Genomic DNA, 23,586 nt, shown 5'->3' on the forward strand with positions numbered 1-23,586 from the left:
AATGAAGCATTTTTCATCACTCTCCAATGTAATACCTGGCTGTTTATACTGTACTTAAATATAAACTCACTGTTCATTGGCTCTAAGTATACAAATTTGTCAAAATGCCATTTATTTAAAATCAAAGTATCTTTTAATACACTGTGATTAAAGACTATTTCCTCTCCAGAGCCGGCCTATTGCTTTTTTTATCATGACTATTCACAGATACCAATGAGTTGCAAGGGAGGCTTGCAGTCTTTCTTACCTGAGGAATTTGAAACTACAATGAATCCATCCTCATCCTCATCATTATCTGCTAAAACCATCAGGTTCTTAAACAGTCTACAGTACCACACCACAATCCCTCCTTCATACTGAAAACAAAGATAAAGTATAAGAAAGGGAGAAAACCTTTCAAATCTAGCATTTAACGTGCTCATGCGAGAGGTAGGATGCCTAGCTCTAGTCTCTTTTTCAGTGTCTGTTTACCTAGTCAGACAAGGCAAAAAAGGATAAACAGGAGCAGCACTTCCAAACACAGGGAAGACTGGGAATTAGTGCACGACCCTTGGTGGTCAGAGCTACAGGTTCAAATCCCCATGGATGGAAAGGAGGGGGAAGGGGAATGCTGCTCTCCTGTCTCCCAGGTGACTGCTCCAACCTACCGTATCTGACAGCTTGTAAATTGACTACTCATTTCCTCTGCTTTTCATCTGTCTCAAAAAAACCCAAAACAAATCATTTTTTGAATTAAGGGAAGTATTTATTTGCCAGACAAAACAACAGAAGGTCTATGCCACTTAGATGAAAAAAAAAAAAAAAATGGAAAAAAGCCCTGAGATTACATTTACTCTGAATCTGATCATTTTCCTGTTTTTTAAGTTTGTCTGCTGGGGGAAAATAAAAAGAAAAAAAAGCCAGAACAATTATTTCCATATTTTCCACACTTAAACTCAGAGGCTGTCAGAGACTCAGCACTGGCTTTTAGCCATGACCCCAAACACAAGTTACAGTCCTCATATTTGCGCCAAACACTTTCATCTGGTTTCTCCAGTGAAGATTTTGCAGAGTGCCATTTCTCAAGCCACCCCTCATCCAAGCTCCCCTGTCTCCCAGAGTGCTCCCTTTTCCTCAAATTTATCCTAAAGACTGGGAGAAGTCACGAAAGCAGAACGGCTGCATCTGGGATGTTTTTATCACCAGTGTTACTTACCATTAGAAGAACTCTTCGCTGGAAGCTACTTAGCAGATTACAAAGGTTCATCTAGGTAGATAAATGGACTTTTATTGAACAGGGAACCTGATCTGAAAAAGCCAGTACCACAAACACTCAATCGTGTATTGTTATGTCAGATATGTGAGTAATCTCACTGAAACCCATTCTAGTTGAATGTTTCATGTCAAGCATATATTGAAATCTTTACCTAACATCACATCACCCATGGAAGAGTTCTGTTGTTCATTTTGGATAGAGGGAAATCAAAGACACAATTATCTTAAGTGCCCGAATTGTATACATGTCTGTTGGTACCAGTTTAAGCTTGCATCTTGACCTGTATTGTAAAGAGTAAAATTAAGGTCACAAGTGCCACCCAGTGACTGTGATTAACCATAATTTGCATTCTTTATTGAAAGTCAATAGTCTGCATGCTACCAGCTGTGAAATTGTGCAATAAGCAATAATTAAATAATGAAAGAGAGTAAACAGAACTAGTTAGGTGTGATTTGGAGCAGCGAGCACCAAAGGTGACTTTTAAAGTTTTATTAGCACAAAGCAAGAAAAACAAAATACAACCGTGTGATCTATGCTTCAATGAGTAAACCGTGAACATTTGTAAAAGTCTAATAAGGATAAAGTCACACTATAAAACAACAGTATCACTACTAAATAGAGACTATCCACTAGACTTACAGGATCAGAGGTTTCAAAGACAAAGGGACTGTGTGAGGACCAAAGCAGAAGCTATCTCTGAGTATGTATCTAACTGCAGTTCACTACCTTTACTGATGGGACGTGTTCTCAGAGGGTTGTTGGGTTGGTTTGTTTTTTGCAGGAGGTTGAGGAGGGTGGAAATGGAAGACTACTGTAGGTTTGGGCAACTTGCCATTGCATATGGGAATCTCTGGCAAGCATTTGTCTTTTTGCTGTTTTCAAGTCCCACCCTATTACATGTGTTCAAAATGAGATTACTGCAGATGTGTACAGCACCATAGCACAGCAATCTCCCTAAAGCAAACTCCTAAAAGCTCAGTTTCCCCTTGGACGTTACCAATTAGTTACATTTGGGAGTACTTCAACTACAGCTCATATATTCTATTTCGTTTGTCAAACACAGTGTTAAGCTTTACTTACTGGATTTTGCCTTGTCCTCAGGTTTGAGGACTTCTTCTGATGGTGGTATTGGCCTGGGTTTGGCAAGTTGGCCAGGCTTAACTTCAGGCATTTTTTCACCATGTCTGTACACACTTACAGTGACATCCACTGTTTCCCCACCATACTTGTTCTTGACATGGATGCTATATTTGCCTGAGTCTTCTGAGGTCACTCCCTTGATTGTTAAACTGGCATATTTCCCTTGTTCCAGAGAAAATGCATAGTGCTCATTACGTTCAAAGGCCTTGTCATTCTTGAACCAAACCACTTCAGGGTCAGGGTTTCCAAATACAGTACAGGTCAGATTCAGTGTCTGAGGAAGGAAAAAAGAGGTAATTTTAAGGATCAGCCAGATTGTTTAACCAGAATATTCTCAGTATTGTTTTAAGGCACTTCTTATTCCCAGTTAATTAAAGAAAGACAGGTATCACATTCTTGAGGACTAATAAACAGAGCTCCTAACGTATTTTTTTTCCTTGATTCAGTCTTTCCACCATTTTATCAGTGACTGTGATGCAGTAATAGCCTCAGGGTAACAGTGTCTGAAGATGGTAAGTTGGACTGTCATTGCAGTCCTGCCTGCAGGAGACTCCTGACAACCCATTAGTCTGACATGAGGTTCAGGCGATGATAGGTTTAAAAACATCCTTGAAGTTCCCCTGTACACAGTAGGGAGGAGAACTGAACAAATCTTTTCTGATCAAGGCCTCCTGAGGTTATTGCTTGAGATGATAAAAAAAAAAAAAAGAAACACTTAAAAATAGAGTACATAACATGAATCATTTGACATTGATTCCAGGTGCTGCTGACTAGTAAAATGGAAATATTTCACAAACAATAAATAATACATAAATGTTGTAAAAGTGTTACAAGCATGTATAGAGTATTCAGAGAATAGCTGAAATGACCTAGTAGGCCATCCTGGCAGGTCAGGTATTTTCCAAGGACTGAACTAAGATTTAAGAAGCCCATAAAATTTTCAGGGTCATTCTTTCAAATTTTTACAGTTACTGCTGAACTCCATTTTGGTCACCATATATACATGTATGTAAATTTTATGTATCTAGGTAGAGTGATAACAGAATAAGTGAAAGAATCATTTGAGAAGTTGCATTGATTAGTGCCTACTTTGTCCACATTTGCTTGAAACTCATTCTACTAAAAGTTTTGCCCTAGATAATTAAAAGTCACCTCAAGAATTTCATATATGCAGCATTGTGCTAGGAGAAAAAATTAAAAAAAAAAAAAAAAAAAAGAAAAAAAATGCAATGAAAAACCCCAAACTGATAGTTTTTACCAGAATGCTTCCTTATTGCCCTCCATATTCCCCTTCAGGTTTCACCAAGTCCTGACCCAGAGGGAGTAGATAAATCTGTCTTTGTGCGTACGTGCATATTTTTATGCAATATTTTTCTTGAATGATGATAACTGTATAGGTGTGATATAGCTCAGAGAAAAAAATAAAACAGGACAAAATTTTAAGTGATCAGAAATGTCGTATGTTCACAAATAAAAACAGTCTTGCATACTACATGCCTCCAAAGTCAGAGGAGAATGTTGAAGGAAGATATGCATTCTCTGGGTACAACCTAGTGACAACCTAAGTGTGTGAGTACTCTTAAAGAAGTGATATCATGTAGGATGTAAAGTTAACTAATAGCCTATAGGAACTAGTCTTCCTATAACATATTTAAAGGAGTAACAATGCAAACACAAAAATAAAATTTTGGTAAATCAAACTAATCTCAAATAGCATGAGTTTAAGTCTTACTGTCCTTTCTGTAACTCAGGCAACATTTCATGACTATTGCCCTCAAAAGTGACCTCATTTAAAAGCAATAAATTATTAATTCATAACAATTAATCAAGTCTTAATAAGTTAATATTAAAAACTTACCAGAGAACAGATATATTCTACAGTCATTTTATATCATTTGGGCCTGTTCTAATTTATTAAATTATAGATGTGACCTAAAATCATTTATGCTCTCTTAAGAAGCATTAGTAAAGTTTTGTCTTGTGTCCATATATTTGTATAGTTATATCACTCCATTTCATGAGGAAAACTCTCTGCTCTTTTTTTGTTGTTGTGTAGTTACTTCTCATGCTTTTACCTACACAACTCTTGTATGGTACCTGTTCTTATTTAATTTAGAGGTGATTTTAAAGTTTCACTTCCTTGTGATCCATTTTGTTTTGCCTGATTTCAGGAATCAGAGATTTTTCTCTTCACACATTTAATTATTTAATCCTCACACAATTAGGTCTCTTTTGAAGCCTCTTACTTCTAGAAATGCACTGTGTAGCCTTTCCTTAATTTAAGGTTGTAGTTTTTAGGGCATGATTGTATGAGGAAACTGCAGCTCGTCTGTGCATGCAGTCAGGGGTGACTTCACTGAGCCATTTCTTTACAGTTAGACTGTTTTAAGAAGTTGGTCAGAGTGGCTTACACCTAACCTCTTAAAAGACTAACTTTCTTGTTGTTTGATGCCTCTGTCTACCACAAAAAGAAGGCACCTTATGTGAACACCCATTAGAGAAAAAGGAAGGAATGGTCCAAGAGGAAAATCATCTCTGCTCCAGAGTTGAGCAGCTTTCAGCATCAACTACATTTTCTCCCATTTTCTGAAGAGACTGCTCCTGGGTATCCAGAAAATGGCCAAGTACACAGAAAGTTGGAAGAGTTGTGTGGAAGCTCTTATTACGGTGATAAGAAAGACAGTTTCCACACAAAGTAATACAGCTGTAGTCTCTGAAGATGCACTTCATATGAGAGACGTAAACAGCCTGATCAACATGCTCTTGAAAGCCAGCAGATGGTAAGAGTCACATGAAGAAGCTCATGAGCTGATCTGCTGTAGTCAGTCAGAATAAAAGTCCATCCAGCTCTTTTACAGGTCAAAAGCAACTGCTTAAGAAAGTATACAAACCTACAGAGGATGAATAGTGTGATCCTGTTCCCAGTATACCTTCCTGATTTCCACAATTTGGTGGCTTTTAAACTGCTTATAGGCACAAGTTGTATTGAGAACATTGTATTTAATGGCCCCTGTTGGACTTCCTTTCATGGATATTGCCTATTTTCTTTTTTGGGATGCAAATCTATTTTGCCTAAGATACTAAGGGACAAATTAATTATGAACCACTTGAAAAAATACTTGCTTTTCATTCTTTAAAGCCTGTAATGACCATGTAATTAGGCATTCCCTAGTTTTTGTGCTGTAAGAAGTGCTGGATGATAATTTCCGAGTACCTCCTCTGCACCATGCACAATACTGCAGATTTCTTTTTCATTTTAAGCTGTTCTCTTTCAGTAATTTTTCTTCCCAGACTGAAGACCTAGTTTCTCCTCATAGAGAAGGACAGGGCACCCAGCAGAGGAAGAGTTGCTTCAGGAGAAAGAAACAAGAACTAGCTGTGTGGGAAGGATGGAAAGAGCTTGTCTTTCCTGAGCTGAAGGCTTGGGTGTCTGGAGTCTGGAACTCACCCTCAGGATGGAGAGACTAAGTTCCAGTACTTTCTCGCACCTTAGTAAGGTAAGTACTTACCTTAGTAAGGACTAACAGTAGTTCAGACTAATAGTCCTCTCCTTCTATCTTAGCGTCCACAGAATTTGGCCTGAGGTTGCATGAGATCCCGCTCGACCATGAATAAGATCCCAGTGAGGGACACCAGTTAGTCAGCACTGTGACATCTCAACTTCACCAGTCAAGCTGACTTAGGAAGGGACTTTCTGAAGATTTACCAAATTTGACTTTGCATCTAGGCATTTAGTTATTATTGATGTCAAAAAAAATGTGTATTCACTGGCTTTCAATCTCTCATAATTATATATTTTAATGGGGCTATCTGCCAATACATAGGAAGAGGGGAGAGTTTAGCCTCTTGGCCTAGGTAGGTTTTTTACCCTCCTTTACTCTTACCAGCTATACCTGTCTATGTCTCGCTTGTTGGAGAATGGGACTTAATCTTTGTTTTGGTTATACTGGCTCTCCTGTCTCTTCAGTTTCTTCTACAGGCCATAAACAGACTCTTGCATTGAACTACTCTGCTAAGTACACAGAGCTGAAGCCAGCCCAAATTTGAGTATGCAGTTAACTCAGAGCCTCTACATAATCAGCACAAGACCAGCTCCTATTGAAGCTGACCTTGCTTACCTAAGATCTGAATCAGGCTCCTCTGTGCCTCCGCTGACTGTATAGTCAGGTTATGATATCTGTGCTCACTTAGAATTTGCATGTGTCTCAATTAAATGACTAGCATTAGATGGTTTAAATTATCCTCCTTCTGCCTTCGGCTTCTACAAAATCATCTGCACTTCTTCCCCTTTTGCCATCAAAGCAAACCTCTCACCAGTCAGCATCATCCTTTGACAGAGTCTGTCCTTACCTTCCCATCCATTATAGTAACGACGTCAGGCAAACCACCAATGACTTTACCACGATCTAGGAATTAAAGAAAAATAGATGGACCATGTGAAGTTTAGACTGCAAAATTGCTCATTTCTTAATGATTTTATAGGTTGGTGCCATATTAGTCACAGCTTTTGTTTGGACTTATCTTTAAAAAAAGCTGTAGTCTCTGGTTAATTAAACATAAAATAACACATTTTTTGTGATATTTTTGTTATTTATTTTTAATTTGTTTTACAGTCCCCTCAGATTTTTTAGCAGGGATTTTGCTATAGCATTCTAAACTGATACATATAACAACCTTGAAGCTATTGCCGAGCTTGACAGCTTGTGCTTTGGGCACAGAGCAAAGCAAGGAGGATGCTTTGAGCATCTTGGCGGTACCTAAGATCTGAGGAAAATTTGTTCTGCCACTCTTTTTGTGGGCAGAAGCACCTTGTCATTACCAGGGGAATTGATATCAAAGTACCAGAATTCCTACAGCCACCAACAGTAAGAAGCTTCCCCACTGTCTGTGTCTCAGCGAGCGCTGCTCAACAGGCAGTAGCAGGTAATTTTTTTACTTAATAGGTAGATCCCAATATTCAGTATTGTCAGCAGCTTTCAGAGTCAACACCGCCTTGTATGACACCCAGAAGCTCACACCTAATAAAAACGCTGCAAACACAAGAAGGTACAGGGGAGGCTTGCAAAATGTGTAAAACTTTAAGTGGGTTTCCATTGGAATTAAAAACAAATAAATCCATGAGTTAGTATTATTATTGCAGTATTATGTGCTGACAGGAGATTTGTGCAGCCACAGAACTCCGAAAGCTACAGCAGCATATCATGACGGATGCCTTAAAGAGAACACTAGGCTACATTGTAGAACACCTTTGATAAAATGTAAAATAAACTTACTCTTCTCAGCAAAAGCAGCTGCCCTAAAATTGTTGAGGAAGAGAGGAAGAGAAATAGATAATGTTATTAATAAAATTATTAATTAAATATTTTTTCTGTAAGTAAAGATACTGTCGTTACAGCATTAAAATGCAAAAGAGGTAGCACTTACTTGAGTCGCTGGAATTCTGCATATGCATCATCAAAAGCTGTACCAAAACAATTGAGAGAGTTATTGCCTATGAACATAACCTGCATTTGGGGCCCAGTATAAACATTTGCCCACACACCCAAGTTAAAACTCTTTTAAAACCCATATAGGCTTACACAGTAGCAAAACGGGAAACCAAACCCCTGAAACCCAATGCCACTGGTAGTGAAAACACATGTAAGACTAAAAGATCATAACAGTTATGCAACTAAACCACAATTTGTTTTGACAAAAGACTTATTGGTTTTACTGTCATTCCTCTGATTATTACCAGTAAATTCTGCTCAATCCATGAAAAGTTCCCATATAAGTATGGTCTTATAAATATACCTTGCCCAGACAGATCAAGTGTGCGTTTGTAGGATTCCTTGTCGCCAAAGATTTCAAAGGTGTAGTTCCCCTTATCCTTTTCTGTGGGTTCACCTATCTGCAGCCAGGCAACATCCTCTCCACCTCCAATCTTCATCTTTTCACTAGAAGAAATCTTAGATTCCCTGGAAAATATGAATAGCAATGAGTTTGAACATTCCTTTCGTGTATATTCTCCATAGCAGATCGTCTATAAAAAGTTGCAGAGGATAACATAGTGTTCCTAAACTACACATAAATTGCAACTAATTTTTTAGTTTTCTTCCTAGTGGGGTTACAAAACATTTTGGAATCATTAGCTTCAGCTATCATTCCAAAGATAAATTTGTTCATCCTCTTTTCATTCCCTTCTCCACATACACAATCATCTGTGTGTTTCTATTTATATGCACATACATGTCTGCATGCACAAACGGTGTGTGACTTTAGACTTCCGTACACTTCATACACACTAACATAGAATACATCAGAGTAGTAAACAGGAGGCAAATAACATTTTCTGATGAGGAAAAAAATCTTTACATTTCATTAACTTCAAAAATTAAGAAAACAATTTGCATATAATTTATTGTTCTTGCATCAAACCAAAATACACCTTTGCACTTTTGTTTTATTTTTACAAACAAGACAAGAAACAAATTTCCTAACTGCAGATAATTAATACACAGGTCTTAAAAAAACAGTGGCATTATATTATTTGTCATCACTTCCTAAGCTAAGAATATAATGCCCTACTGATTCAGATCAGGGGTTCTTCTGGTCTTCAATCTGTCATGAAGAGTGGAAACAGAAAAAGCTATTTAATGAGACCATGCAAACCAGGCAACTTTCAACAGCTTGAAGAGAAGTTTCCTCTTTCGCTCATTAACTAAAGAAATATTTCTTTTCATCCTTCCTCCCCAAGCATCTTTAGCTGGAATTTTTAGTAGGTGAAGTCAGCATTAGCTTCTCTTTGATCAGTTATTTTATTTGCCCAGACAGGACTGATTTGGCTTTATAGCTAGAGAGTTGCTTTGATGGGGAAAAGGAATTTTTACTTTTTCCTTTTCTGTAAGATGACTACATGAGTTCAGTATACCAAATTAGATACCTGGACACAATATATATATTATTCCCCACTGTGCCATGAGTGGATAATGCATGCTGGCTTTAGGGACTGTATTATGTTCCCTGCTATGCAGTATAGTGGATAATTCAAAGCTAGCTTGAAATTTACATGGTATGTTTCATGATGTGCAGACAACAGTAAAAATACATGGATTGACTATCCTTTCATTTTTTTTCCAAAAAAAAAATTGCTAGAACCCCATTTAAAATAGCAGGGAGGTTTGGAGAGGTTGGGGGAGGTTTGGTTGGTTGGTTGGTTTAGTCTTTATTTTAGCTTTAACAGATCTGGCTTATAATCATTATACTCATGGAAGAACTGAAATTTTATTTTTTCAAAATCTGTGTTCAATGATCTTTAAGACAATCAATGTGTAAGACATGTAATTTGAAATATTTGGAGGGGAGGAAGTGTCTGTATGTGACTATAAATATGCTGATATTTCCATATTAACCATGTAGCATTCTCTAGTTTTATATTTCTATGAACTGGATGATGGAATGGTCTAAGTCACTTTCAAAACTCAAGCAGATATAGTAAAAGGTAGAGGCTAAAAATATTTTTCTTTTCTTTTCCATCGCATCAGTATCACATTTAATGAAAGGAGGACCATAACTTTCTGAATAGAAAGCTTGAGTTATGAGTACAGCTGCACACCCTTGCAGAAGTGTTCTCAAGATCCCTGAACCTGATGATCTTTTCTTGTGTTCCTGTCTTCATATAAATCAAGGGTTGGACAGCATTGCAAAATTAGGACAACATACTGATAAACTAGCCTCTTCCTGTCCAAGTTAGACACTTAACTGTGTGTCATCTTTGGAGGCCATCAAGGAATGTGAAAGTTGAAACCACCTGAAGACTTTTAAAATCCTTCCAAACCTTACTTGTGTTTTCAAACAAATGAAGGCCTGATACTGCAAAGCATTTGAACCCATATTTAACTGTAAATTTCCAGATTAATGGAGTGCCTCCAAAGTCAAAGATTAATGTAACATGAAGGTGGAAAACTACTGAGAACTTTAAAGCTCATTTCCGGTCATAGTCTCAGCTCTGAGGGCTATTCTCAAAGTATTCTGTGCACCATTGAAATATATTTTCAAAGAAGAGGAACAGAATTAAAATATTTTGGGTTACTTGAGACACTATCAGTCTCTTTCCTTAATACAGGCTTTTACTAAACTGTGAGAGCAGATCCTTGATATTTGGCTAATACTGGAGGACAATTTCATCCATTTAAAGAAACGGGCAGCCCTGAATAGAAAACTGTTCTCGGATATTTTGCTGTCTTTGAACTAACCAGATAGTGTAGTGAAAGTATGTCAAATAAGAGGCTGGAATATTGTACATTCTTTTTTCTTGGCTTCTACAGCCCTCCTGGTAGGTGTTAGGTAAGTCTGTTAATATTCCTTTTACTGTATGTAGTATCTACATGAAAAGAGAATATGAAGTGCTGAAAAAAGAAATTCATTAACGTGGCCCAGTTACTAAATGAATGGCACAGAACAGTAAATAGTAAGACATAAAGATGGCATTTTTTCTCAAACAAAATCAAAAAAATATCCTCATCTACCTGTGAGACCAGTTGACTTTCATTTCTTCATTGTAGTACTTTAAGAAACACTGAAGTCTTATTCCTTCCTCAGTGCAAAGGATCTTCAGTGGAGAGGCTGTCTTACCTACGTAAAATAGAATAGATGCAGATCAAACAGGATAGTGGAATGAACAGGACACAGTCAAACGGACTACTTGTACTGTCAGGCCAAAAAAAAATCAGGATCAGGGCCATGATTCTCGACTACCACAAAGAGACAATGGTTCACGCCTCTCAAAGGAGTTCTGCTGATTTATATCAGGTGAAAGTTCAGCATAAGTTTATGATTTTACTGTCATGTACAAGCATTATGACTAGCAAAATTCATTGTGAAATAATAAGCTTGTCATGTAATTTCTGTGAAACAGTAGTGGCATGATTTTAATTGCACAAAAATTTTGTTTTTGTGCAACCCCTGTTCTTTCAGTGGAATGACTCCCAACTTGTCTCTGGGAGCAGGATCAGAATCTTGTTCTCTCTGTATCAGGGTTCACTTACCAATGGGAAGTAGGAAGAAAATTATTGCTACGACGTTGTCACAGGATCTAAACCAAACAAGCCAGGTGGAATAATACTTTGTTCCCTTTTAACAGTGTCAATTAGCAAGGTCAACTGCCTATTCAGAAACTTAATAACATGTCCATAATAATATAAACTTCAGGACTCTCAGAGATCTCCCACTTACGATAAAAATTGTCTGCCTCAGGCTCAAATGACTTTAACATAAAAAACCTACATGAAAATCCAAGACAGCATTTGCTTACCACTGACTCCACTCAATGCCAGAATTACATCATCATACACTGAAGAGAAAAAAGAAAAAAAAAAAAAGTACCATCAAAATTTAATCACATTATAGCTTTGTTATGTTCAGTTTAATTAAAGCAATATGGGAAATCTTCACATCCTTAGGCAAAGACAACCATTAAAATTGCAACAGGTGTGTGGGGAAAATTGGAGACTGTCTGAGTGCAGCATACGAATTCTGTGCTGTGTCACTGAGTATCTCCGCTACGTGCGGAGTCAGCTGTCTGCTGTCAGATCTTTGTCTTCGTATCCCTCAGGCCAGAAACAATAAAAGGTCATTAAAACTGGATAGTTCACATTCAAAGGAGAGCGCAGGGGAAAGAGAAATTGTTGCATTCTAGGTGAAAATAGTTTTCACCCACTCCCTGTAGGATGGATTTGACAAATATAAACCCCTTCAACAGCAAGTGAAAGAAACCCGGTATCACATCAAGCTTTTGAAACATCACAGATCTGATGGGTTTGAAGAAGGGGAGAACTCTGGGGACAAGGGCAGAAGAGTGGGGCACCCTTTCATAGCAGAAACCTATTCCATGTCACTGTGCAAGACGGAAAGAGAAAAAGAAGGAAACACCATATTCTGAAGAATACATATTCAAGACTGAAGAACGCATAGCCAAGGATGAAGAATTTTTATGAATACGGAAAGAGAGTGAAATGCATGAAGTTCAGAAAATACTACTGATATTTTTTGTCTGCATTGATCTGTATCTGCATATTTTTTGTCTCTGCTGAAAGAAATCGTGACTCTGTTCCATAACCTGGTACAAACTCCAGTATGCTTCTACTGACTGGCATGTTGACAAGAGGAGATGAATTACATGCTGTATATACATTACAGTACAGATGTCTGGGGAAGTGGGGTTATATTGCCTATACTGTCTAAATGAGATATTTTTTTCTGAAAGAATGGTAGGTAGAGTTTATGTAGAGGAAAAATGTCTGAGACACTATCAAGTGATGACACAGCCTTTTGAGATAAACCACAGCTAAAGAACTCGCTCTAATATTCATCTTTTCCTCTTACTTCAGGTAGTTCTCCAACCTGCTGAAAATAAATATTAAGATCTTTGGTGAACTGAATAAATTTCTGAATATATCTTTGTATGTTGCGACCTGTCAGAAAATTTTCATTGTTTGAGTCAAATGACTACATGCAGGTGGGATGAATCCATGTCCACCCTAGCTGGTGGGACCTAAGTAGAGAAGCACAGGGCAGCTCTACCAAGCTTGAGTAAAATTCATTTATGCTGGCAATACATCAGTCTTTGCTGTAGACCCAGAAGTAAACAAACATTTTTTACCGAACAAAAATAGACATAAAATTACAGTAGCTCATTGTGATATTTGATAACATATGAAACCTTATTTAAATGGCCATCATTGATGCATTTTAGACTAGATTCTTTTACCTTATTTGCATTTATCTTCATTTGAATGCCAAGGAACATTGAGCTCAAACTAGCCCACCCCATACAATAGACAGTCTTCCAGGGCCCCATTCATGCTAAACTAGTCTGTTTACGTTTCAAGGCTAAATCCACCATTTAGGAGCCCCGCTGTTTTGATTAACAATGCAGTTCTTGGGGTTTTTGCAGTTCTTGACATTTTCAAAGCCTCCTGGACCCAACAGAATTAGACAACGTGTATTCTCAAAATAGGCCTTTCACTGTCTACATTTCCAGCTCAGCAGAGTGTTACCATACCTGAAGCAGAGCCTCTGGAAGGACCCACGATCATAAGATTGAGGACTACAGTACCTTTTGTTCATTCCAGGGCTTAGGATACCCCTTACTTGAAAATCCTTAGACTAAGGGAATGATATTGATAGGATGAAGGGTAATGGCTTCAAAATGGAGAGGGTAGATTTAGAATAGATACCAGGAAGAAATTTTTCACTATGATGGTGGTGAGACACTGGAACAGGTTGCCTAGAGAAGTTGTAGATGCCTCACCCCTGGAAGTGTTCAAGACCAGGCTGGATGGGGCTTTGAACAACCTGGTCTACTGGGAGGCGTCCCCACCCATGGCAGGGGGGTTGGAATTAGATGATCTTTAAGGTCCCTTTCAACCTAAACCATTCTCTGATTCTATGATCTGTGCATACATCAAAGGACAGGAAGGGAGGAGGTGGGTAATGAGGATGCATTGGATAGTGTGGGACACCTGAGCATGACATAAATGCTATGGAATAAGGGGTGGAAATTATACTGGTTTTTACTCAGATAGAGATAATTTTCTTCACAGCAGGTTGTGTGCTGCTGTATTTTGGATTTGTGACTGAAACTGTTGATAACACAGGGATGTTTTAGCTATTTCTGAGTAGTGCCTGCACAGTGTGAAGGCCTTTTATTTCTGTTCCTCAGACTGTCCCACCAGCAAGTAGGCTGGGGGTGCACAAGAAGCTGGGAGGGGGCATAGCTGGAACCGCTGACCCCAACTGATGAAAGGGATATCCCACACTATCATGTCATGCTCAGCAATAAATGCTGGGGGAAGAAGGAAGGAACATTTGGAGTTATCTCATTTGTCTTCCCAAGCCACTGTTACATGTGATGGAGCCCTGCTGTCCTGGAGATGGCTGAACACCTGCCTGCTGATGGGAAGCACTGAATTAATTCCTTATTTTGCTTTGCCTGTTTGCACAGCTTTTGCTTTATCTATTAAAACTGCCTTTATTTCAACCCATGAGCTTTCTAACTTTTCCCCTTCCAATTCTCTCCCCCATCCCACTGAGGGGGAGTGAGCAAGAGGCTGTGTGGGGCTGAGCTGCCTACTGGGGTTAACCCACAAAATACTTTATAATTTTACAATCAAAAAGCTCTCTGTCTCCTCTGAGGGTCCCATCTCAAGATATTCAGCATTTTGAATGTCTTGGTGCTTTAGGGTTTTTTGTAGACATTAAAGCTTAACAAATTTGAGAGAGAGAGCTCTCTACAAAAGATCTCGCATAAAAGGGGGTGTCTGCCTGATCAGAAACTTACTTCATTTCTTTCCTGTCAGGGTGCTAGGGATTAATCATTACAATGCTCAGTGTTGCCCCTCCTAAACTGGTGATCCGCAGTTCAGGCCTCTATAAGATGAGAATGGAAATACAAAGGAACCCAAAAATGTTTGCTAACTTGCTACTTGCAAGAATAGATCTTTGACACCTCTTGAGAACATGTGGAGATCATTATTTCAATGTAGTAAACTTAATGTTACCTTTTCCTGACAATTCAAGAGCAGATACATCATGACCTCTGTCGTCTGATAGTGTCGCCTTATAAACTCCTTCATCTTTCCGAGACAACTACAAAGAAAGCATGAGATGTTTACTGAAAAACTGATAGTACAACACATGCTCAACCCCTGCATGATTTTCTAAATCAAACAATATACATTGTACCATATTCTGGTTAAATAATCTTACCAAAGATGAGACAGAAGCTATCAATGGCTTGTGCATGCTTTTTTATGGAGCTGTAGTTACTCCTTCAGCCTAAATCATATTCAGATTTCAGTTCAATGGCCTTCAGAAATGGAAATTTATCTCATTCCAAAAAGACAAACAAGATTGAGCCTTGTCAGTAGAAATTACAAGTGGCGTAAGATGTAACAGAGAGTAACTTCAACCCACACTAACTTTAGAAATGCAATTTTTCTTCAACTGAAACTATTACTTTTTTGAATCAATGTAAATCATAACAGCAGATCTATATTCTTTAGCTGTCCAAATACCATCTCAGTGGCTTTCATTTAAGCAGCAGTTGTAGTCAAATTATATCTATGCTAAGTAAATTATGAATTCATTATTGGAGAGCTTACATTCTAAAATCTAACACAGTGATACTACATTAATCAGTAGGGGTTTTTTGTTTGGGTGTTTTTATTTTAATTTATTTTAAAACCTGAAGGAAAATATATACATAATTATATATAAAATTATATATAGATTGGAAGTTATTTAATTGAATCTTAGATTTATACAAATCCACAATTAAGTAAATAACAGTAAAATCATATAATTGAATGACAAGTAACGAGCAATTCAAGACAAGCAGAAACCACTCTCCCCAAAAAAAGTCTACTCAAGAAAAATGAAGCCACTAGAAAGCCAGTATTCTCTTGCAAGTGAAATAAAGGAAATAAATTAGAGGAATCTGAAGCCAATCAGTAAAATAAAAAAGTCAATTAAATGGAATGTATATTTATGCTGAAAGCAGAAAACCTTGATTCGGGGAGGTTTTGGCATTGGACAAAGACAGCAACTATGCAAGCTAAGGCTTCAGACACAAGTTAGGTTATCCTGTTTGCATAAAGATAAATCTTAAGAAAGCATATATCTCAAAGCTATTAATTTTAGGCAATAAAACTGAGTCACTGTCGGAAATGAGGTGCTTGAACAAATTGAAAAATTAAGGAGCAATAAGAAAGAACGAGATACAGTTCACCTAAGGACGCTGAAGCAACTTGAGCATGAACTGTCTGAGCAGATAACAAAAATAGATATTCCTTTACTAGCATTAGTTACTCACCAGCTAATTGAAGGGCAGCAAATATGCCTTTTCTTAAAATGGTTCACAGAAATCATGATACCTGGTTTAGTACTCTGCCTGGCAAATCGATAGCGTGTCAAGCAAAAGCTGTCATTTCTAATCAGTAGGTGATACTGTACCCTGGGAATACTGAGGTGACATTCTCCCTTCTGCAGATCAGGCATCTCATCAACATCAATCCCAGAACCATCCTTATACCACTTGAAAACAGTCTCCTTCTTTGTGTTGGCAACCTGTACAACAGAAAAGGCACATAAGCCTGGCTATGTCCTGAAGAAACATATCCCACTGTAGGTAGTCATACCTACATACCTTTTTCAACCTTTAAGAAGCCAGGTTTTTTGTAACACATGTCAAATAAAGCTAAGTGAAAAAAAAAAAAAACAGTTTCAAACAAATCCTACTAAGCAGATCTGAGTCCTATGGTATTTGTTTGCAGCACAGAACAGGTCAGAAGTATACAGCTAAGAGTTCCAAAGTCCTGTCAAATTCTTAAAGGCAATCTCTTCCCTTAAAGGGTTTTGCACCCTTGCTATGTGGTTGCAGTTTGTCTAGACATATCTGTGAGAAGTATCTTTGAAATTAAAGCTGCTGAACTCACCGTTTGTTTGGTGGGTTTTTTTGTTTTTTTTTTTTTTTGTATTTGCCTTGTGTCTCCAGAGAGCTGTAACACAGAACTTAGGCCCTATCTTAGCCAATTTGCAGATTTATCCCAGCAACCTAAGCAATTTCTTTCAGGGCTAAACTGCAGAGAGCAACTGAAATTACTATTCTGAAAGTATTTGAGATTTCAAAATTGCGAGTTGCACCAGAAATTGCTTTTTTTCTACTACATTGTGTCCTATGGGAAGTACAAAGACTTGAGGAATCCTACAAATTGCAGTCTCTCCCAACACAAAGGGGTTTAACAACGTAGTGCAAATGCAGAGAAGTTGCTTGAAAGCCAGACTTTTTCTGTAGTAGCAGCAGCTCATCTAAGCAATGCATGAATAGACTACAGCTATACCTCAAGTACTGCTTTAATTTTGAAATATAAATTGTGAGCTGGTGATGCTTAAGATATTGCTGGATGAACGACCTCAAACTGTGAATTCAAAAAGCTAAAAGCCCAGCTCTTTTTATAAATACTGGCAATATATTTTATTTTTCTCCCTTTCAGAAACACTATGATTTATTTGACTTCACTATCCCCATACCCTTCTAAAAAATCAAAAAAAAAGCAATGGTTTTTCCATGCATAGCCTGAGTTCCCCATCAGTGTTTCTTTGGTAGAAGGACAGAGCTGGCAGGACATTTCTCAGTCCCCAGGCAGTTGCTTTAAAAAGCCTCCTTAAAAAAGAACTGAACAAATGGATAGAGGGCAGCCCAGAAGTTAACACAGATCTGCAATAGTTTTCAAGTGGCTTGCTTGGAGGGAAAAACATGCACCAATTTCTAACCCTTTCACATTAGAGAAGGCATTCCATAAATGAACAGCTCTATAGAGATGAAAACTCTATAGAGGTGACTGAACACATAGGAGGGCCTCCTATACTGATTCCTGGACATCTCTATAAAACCTGCTCAAATTAATCACATATATTGCTGTTTAATAACCGGTGTGGTTGCTATGGATCTCTGACTGAGTATATGAGATCACAACCTGGCCCAAAAGCAATGCCTTGCTTGAGAAAAGCGAGCAGCATTTTACATTTACCAGTAACTACAGAGTGGTTATTCCTGTAGTCATATGACATGAGTGGCAATTTTATTTGAACAAAGCCTGAAGGAACAAGCCTTTAATGCTTTTCAACAATTTTTCATCAAAGACTGTTAGCACTCAATCTGACAATAAATAGACTGAGTTTCAGACACATGCAATTTGCAGTGCTGAAGTTATCTCATGTTGACATTTACTATGAAAAGTTACTCTTTTCGCTGTTTAGCCACACACCAAAAATCTTGCTTTTAATAGACACAGTACAAATAAGGGTCAAAGTTATGCAAGAGTAGGTAGCTTCTGAACGTTCTGAAATTTAGGAGTACTTGAGGAAAAATGACAGTAGATATTGGCATATGAAGAAAAATAAACACATAGTAAAAAGCAAACACCATCAAATTGTCATTCAGATGGACAAACATGTCCCACTGACATGCAGATGCTACGCTACCAAAAACAAGGTCATCAATCCCAGATATTTCAGAATTAAATACTAAGTCAATCAAAAATCAGTCAGGTCCAATCACATAGAAAATAAGTGGTACGTGAGGTAATGTGTGTTACTTTTGATATATTCTTTTATAACGCAATCCATATTTGTTCATTGTTACTTTTGTGGACCTGGATCATAGAGTCAGCCCTCTGCCTTACACAAGCTTCCAGCTGGCGTGGTTTCCTAGCTCCTTTAATTCATGCCATGCCCTTTGAGAAAGTCAAGGCAAAAAGCCCTTTCTTATAGGTACTTCTTCCACATTATCCCAGGCTCTTTCAAGAGGTAAAAACACCCATAACAATTATTTTTGCACAGAAGCACTAAATAGATCCTAGAAGAGACCTGGGCCAAGTGCTGTGATATGGCCCAGTGAGGCAGAGATTGTTCCTTGGATGTTTTTATTACCACAGAAATAGCCCAGGGCAGCCACACTTCTAAATTGAATGTCAGGTATCTGAGGTTCATAGGACAAATTCAGTCTTTATTGTTCAAACTCTTCCTATGTACAAATATCAATTAAACAGGCATAAACAATAGCACCGTGTGAACCTAATGGCCAGTCACATGCTAACAGTGACAAACATTATAAGGTCAATGGCATAGTTAAAATGATGAGTGTGCAAACAACACACATCCTAGATTTCATTTACATAAAATGTTCTGACCTTATGAACAAAAAGTACACTGGTGAAAAGCATACAATCAGACGCTCAGCCTTTCGCAGTTTCAGTGGTATAAACAGGCTTGACAGTCAATGAAAAGAAGAATAATTTCAGATTAATTTGTAGAGAATTACCACTAGCATAACTGGTTCAGCAGCATTTAATTCCCCATGTGAATGAAAGGATAAGCAGGGTTCATGCCTGAGGCAAATGCATGTTGAGATTATAAAGAGCTCCAGCTTTGCAGCTCAGTACCAGCAACGGTACCATGTCAGCTAATGAGTGTTGAGCCCTAAAATGGGGGCACACAGAAGGGCAGCTTCACCACACAGGTCAGTTCTGCTGGGAATAAGTTGAGGTTAAAGGTCTCCTAATTAGTGAGCAGAAAAAAAGAGGAAAAAGGAATCCCACAAATGTACATGTAAATTGCTCATAATGAATGATTCAAGTTAGTCTAATTAAAAGCCAAAAACTTATTCAAAAGAAGTGGAGAAAATTAGTACAAAGGAGTCCATATGACAGGAAAAGACAATGAAGAAGAGTTTGATGCCTATTGAATTCAATTAACTTAGTTATTCAGACCTCTAATTAGTCACTCTAGACGAGCAACAAAAATGGAAATGTATTAGTTTAGAATGGCATATAAAGATGTTAATAGCAGAATTTACTGTGAATTCCATGCCCATTAGCATTAGTTAAGATTCAAAAGCCATTAGCCAAATATAATAAAAATCATGTTTTATTACTTGAATTCTAGAAGCCTTTGTTGCATGTTTGGTTACAGTTGATTAAATACATGTTTTGGGAGAGGAACCTCCAAAACAGAAAATGGTGAGGAAAGAGTTTGAACTCTGGCTTTTTGTAGCTATTTTTTGAGGAAGGAAAAAGGACCATCAGGGGATTAATATTTTGTTTAAATGATTTTTATGGCTCACAATTATAAAGGATTAGATCACCTAACACATTTAGAAATGTCCTGTAACTTTTTTTTGTTTTAATGAAAACTGCTGCTGAAGAGTAGTAAGTCAGAAATTTTTATTTTAAATATTTCTAAATAATAATAAAAAGTTTTCATATGAATCTTTTAATTTTAAAAATATCAAAATCTTTCCTCACATTTTCCTATCTCAATTTTCAATCAACACATTCTAAAGAATTATTTCAAGTATATTTCCTCACCTTACAAACAAGTAAAACTTCACATTCCTCTGTAACTTTCCAATGCAAAAACTCTGAGAAGTGAGGACCTAGGAAATAAAATTGTCTTAAAGCATATGTTGTAGAATGAAGAGTATCAGAGAGGTCCAGCGAAAGAAAGAATACAGATGACATTTATATTGTAACATCCCTACAGCAGAACAATGAGAGTCAACTCCTGAACTACCCGTCCACTAGAAGAAAAATCCTTTATCATATTGATATGATAAGTTTTTATCATATTGACCCAGATGTCTACAATACAGCTTAGAAACCTGAGGCTCACCTCTGTATGATGTCAATTCCAAATGTGACTTATCACACAAATTAGTGTACAATGTATTTAATGTAGAGAGAACTGGATAATAAACAAATACACCCAATTAAATGTTCAAAACAAAAATCCCATGTCAGACATTCTTTGTCCAAATTATATAAAGTTAAAAATTGTATTAAACATTACAAGCAACAGGAAATATTCCTTTTCCCCACTGAGCTTCCAATCCTGCAAATAGGTATATCCTTAAGTAAATTTACTGACATACATAGCCTTTATAAAGTTATTGTGCTTACTCATGTCAGTAAATTTATATGTTTTAGCGTCTGCAGGATCAGGGCCCATAATTGCAATAACCAGACCTGGGAGGTGGTGAAGTCCCAGACTTTCACTTAAATCATTGAGAACTAAAAGATCTTGTGAATTTATGTTATAAGTGGTGTAATTTCTTTCCTAAATCTATTAAAAAAAATAATCCTCTCTCCAAGAAAATAGGAAAAAACATAATTATGTTGCTCATGCAGAGAATCTTACCTATTTAGAATACTTTTATTAATTATTATTACTTTCATCCTAAAAGCCATGTGCTTGCTAAGTGAATATTACAAGCTAGAGTTCAAACTCAGTTTTTTAAGGGTTTCACAGCAAAAGCATTTTGTATTAGATATACAATAGTAATTCTTACTTTCAGCTGCAAACAATATCAGTAAGAAGTATATAACAAACTCTCTAACTGTATAGCAACTATGCAACAAATATACATTTGGTTCCTGGAAGTTTGTCTGGACAGAAACCACAGGATCAGTTATTTAGTCTTCCTTGTCTGACATGATGCTGTCTACTCTTCTGTCAGTTACATGGAAGGGACAACTTGTATGCTTAAAACTAAACATGCTGAAATGTTTTCTTGGATCAGAGCCTACAGTAGGCACAATTCTCATGAATACTGAGCAAAGATAACCTCTTGTAAGGACTCCCACTTTTCTTATCTACATAGTGAAAGTTCTATCACAACTTTCCCCATCATTAGATATTTTTAAGGTTCAGCTGGGCAGGGTGCTGGGCGATCTTGTCTAGACCATGCTTTTGCCAAAAAGGTTGAACCAGATGATCCTTGAGGTCCCTTCAAACCTGGTATTCTATGATTCTATGAACTTGCATGTTTGTATGACAATGTTGAAAAATAAGATCCACCAAGGGTTCAGTGTCTACTCAGACAACAATGCAAGTTGGAGGCTCTTAATATTTGCCAGGGATGCATCATTAGCTGCAAATTGGGCCTAAAGCCACCAGTCTATTCTGTCTTACCTTGCTTCCTGAGAAATTCCTTTCTCTGGAGCTCAGACTCAGCCAATACCGCCTTGAACGCTAAATTATAGAAAAGGTGAATGAAAAATGAGTTAGTCACAAAATTACCCAAAGGATAATTGAAGTTCATTTCTTCACCACAGTCAAAGTTTCAGTGTTTCAGTGAACATACCATCTCCAATAAGAACTAATGAAGACTGGTTCTTGGCCTTTCCATCTTGAATCTGTACTGTGTAGGTACCTTCATTGTCAATTGTAAATTTGTCCATCACCATTTCTATGATGCCGTTTGCACGGTCACAATTTATTTTATGCCTCTGAAATAAACAAGTAATAACTTTAGTGTAGTTTAAATTACTTATGATTCTCTATAGAATTAATCATCTTTTATATCTTTGCCTCCACACTCAATCTTTTTCATGTCCTTTTAATTGTAAACTATGGAAATCGGGCTGTGCTTGTATTTACTGTTGTACATCAAGATCCCAGTGGTGACAGAAACCTCTGTGTGCAGCTGCATTTGGAATCCTGAAGTCATCATAATACAGCTGGTCTGGATTTAAAAATAATAGTTTATGGCACTATGCATGTTTGAAGAAGAGCCTAGACAGACAGCCTTTATCTGTGTTACAGCTTCCAGTTCAATGAGGGGTTTTGTTAGGCTGAAGCACTATTCCTAGAAGAGTCCAGAAATAGCTGGAAGTATTATTATTTGTAAACAGAAACGTGGATCTCCAAATAAATCCATCACAACAAATCCAAAAAGTCATCACTACTAAATACGTCTGAGACAGAAGTGACAGCTCAATATTGGATCAAAAGTTTATTTAGGAAGGGTATAATAATTTGCTCATCTAATGCTAGGTATTCTTTTCAAAGAACGCTAAAGTGACGACCATGGGAACTGTAACTTGTGCAAAACCAACAAAGCTTCTGGGAACTAAAAAGATCAACCAAGTCCAGCAAAAGAGAATTAGAATTCTGTTGAAACATCTAGTTACCTACTAAAGTGCTTGCAGAATACCCAAAACACCAAACATTTACTTGAATTCAAAGTTAAATATGCTTTTCACTGTTTGTGTCCTTTTTGTGTTTGCATTCTATTAAATATTCCAGAAAGATAAACTATTGGCAGGCACCGTCAAGGAAACAGAAAATTGCAAGCAAATATTGGACAATACTTGCAAAATATGTGTTTTGAATTTGCAGGTACTATTTCAGATATAACCACCTTTTACAAAGTAATATCCTCTTTCTTTCACTGAGTAACAACCATGAGGACCACATGTCCCACTAACAGTGATGTTTGAATTTCAACTTACAAATTACTTACGCAAAGTAAAAATAATCCACAGAAGTTACTTGGTGAATACTTTTAGGTAAGCAACGTGGCCAAGGATATTACACAGTAACTGTTCCATTCGTGATGGGACAGAAAAATAAATGTCACCATCTAGAAGGAGTTCTGTGCAGTAAATTATTATAGACCCCACTACTGTTAAAAGAAGACATGATGCCTTATAAACAGAATATTTTGATTAACCTTTTTATTGGCATCCAAAACTAGAAAAAGGTACCTAAAGCCATAGGTAGATAAAGTTTAGGAAAGGGGAAGAAAGAAGGAAGGAAAAAAATACTAGTTAAAATACAATTTATTAAAGTCTCTGGAATCACTTAGGTGG

General features: G+C 37.3%; 1 protein-coding gene across 1 annotated transcript in view; it reads right to left on the reverse strand.

Annotated features, from left to right (window-relative positions):
- Window positions 1-728: 728 nt before the first annotated feature.
- Window positions 729-23,586, reverse strand: part of MYOM2 (myomesin 2) — an 80,933-nt gene continuing 58,075 nt past the window's right edge. Inside the window, exons 27-39 of the mRNA XM_074153471.1 lie at window positions 22,077-22,221; window positions 21,905-21,964; window positions 20,302-20,369; window positions 16,388-16,501; window positions 14,935-15,022; window positions 11,688-11,726; window positions 10,903-11,008; window positions 8,189-8,352; window positions 7,820-7,856; window positions 7,669-7,691; window positions 6,746-6,801; window positions 2,336-2,669; window positions 729-1,535 (exon numbers count right to left, since the gene is read on the reverse strand). Coding sequence (XP_074009572.1) covers window positions 1,474-1,535; window positions 2,336-2,669; window positions 6,746-6,801; window positions 7,669-7,691; window positions 7,820-7,856; window positions 8,189-8,352; window positions 10,903-11,008; window positions 11,688-11,726; window positions 14,935-15,022; window positions 16,388-16,501; window positions 20,302-20,369; window positions 21,905-21,964; window positions 22,077-22,221 — 1,296 coding nt within the window. The 3' untranslated portion in view covers window positions 729-1,473. The remainder of the gene's footprint in view (window positions 1,536-2,335; window positions 2,670-6,745; window positions 6,802-7,668; window positions 7,692-7,819; window positions 7,857-8,188; window positions 8,353-10,902; window positions 11,009-11,687; window positions 11,727-14,934; window positions 15,023-16,387; window positions 16,502-20,301; window positions 20,370-21,904; window positions 21,965-22,076; window positions 22,222-23,586) is intronic.

This window comes from Numenius arquata, chromosome 9 (genome assembly GCF_964106895.1).
Source record: "Numenius arquata chromosome 9, bNumArq3.hap1.1, whole genome shotgun sequence".
NCBI lineage: Eukaryota > Metazoa > Chordata > Aves > Charadriiformes > Scolopacidae > Numenius > Numenius arquata.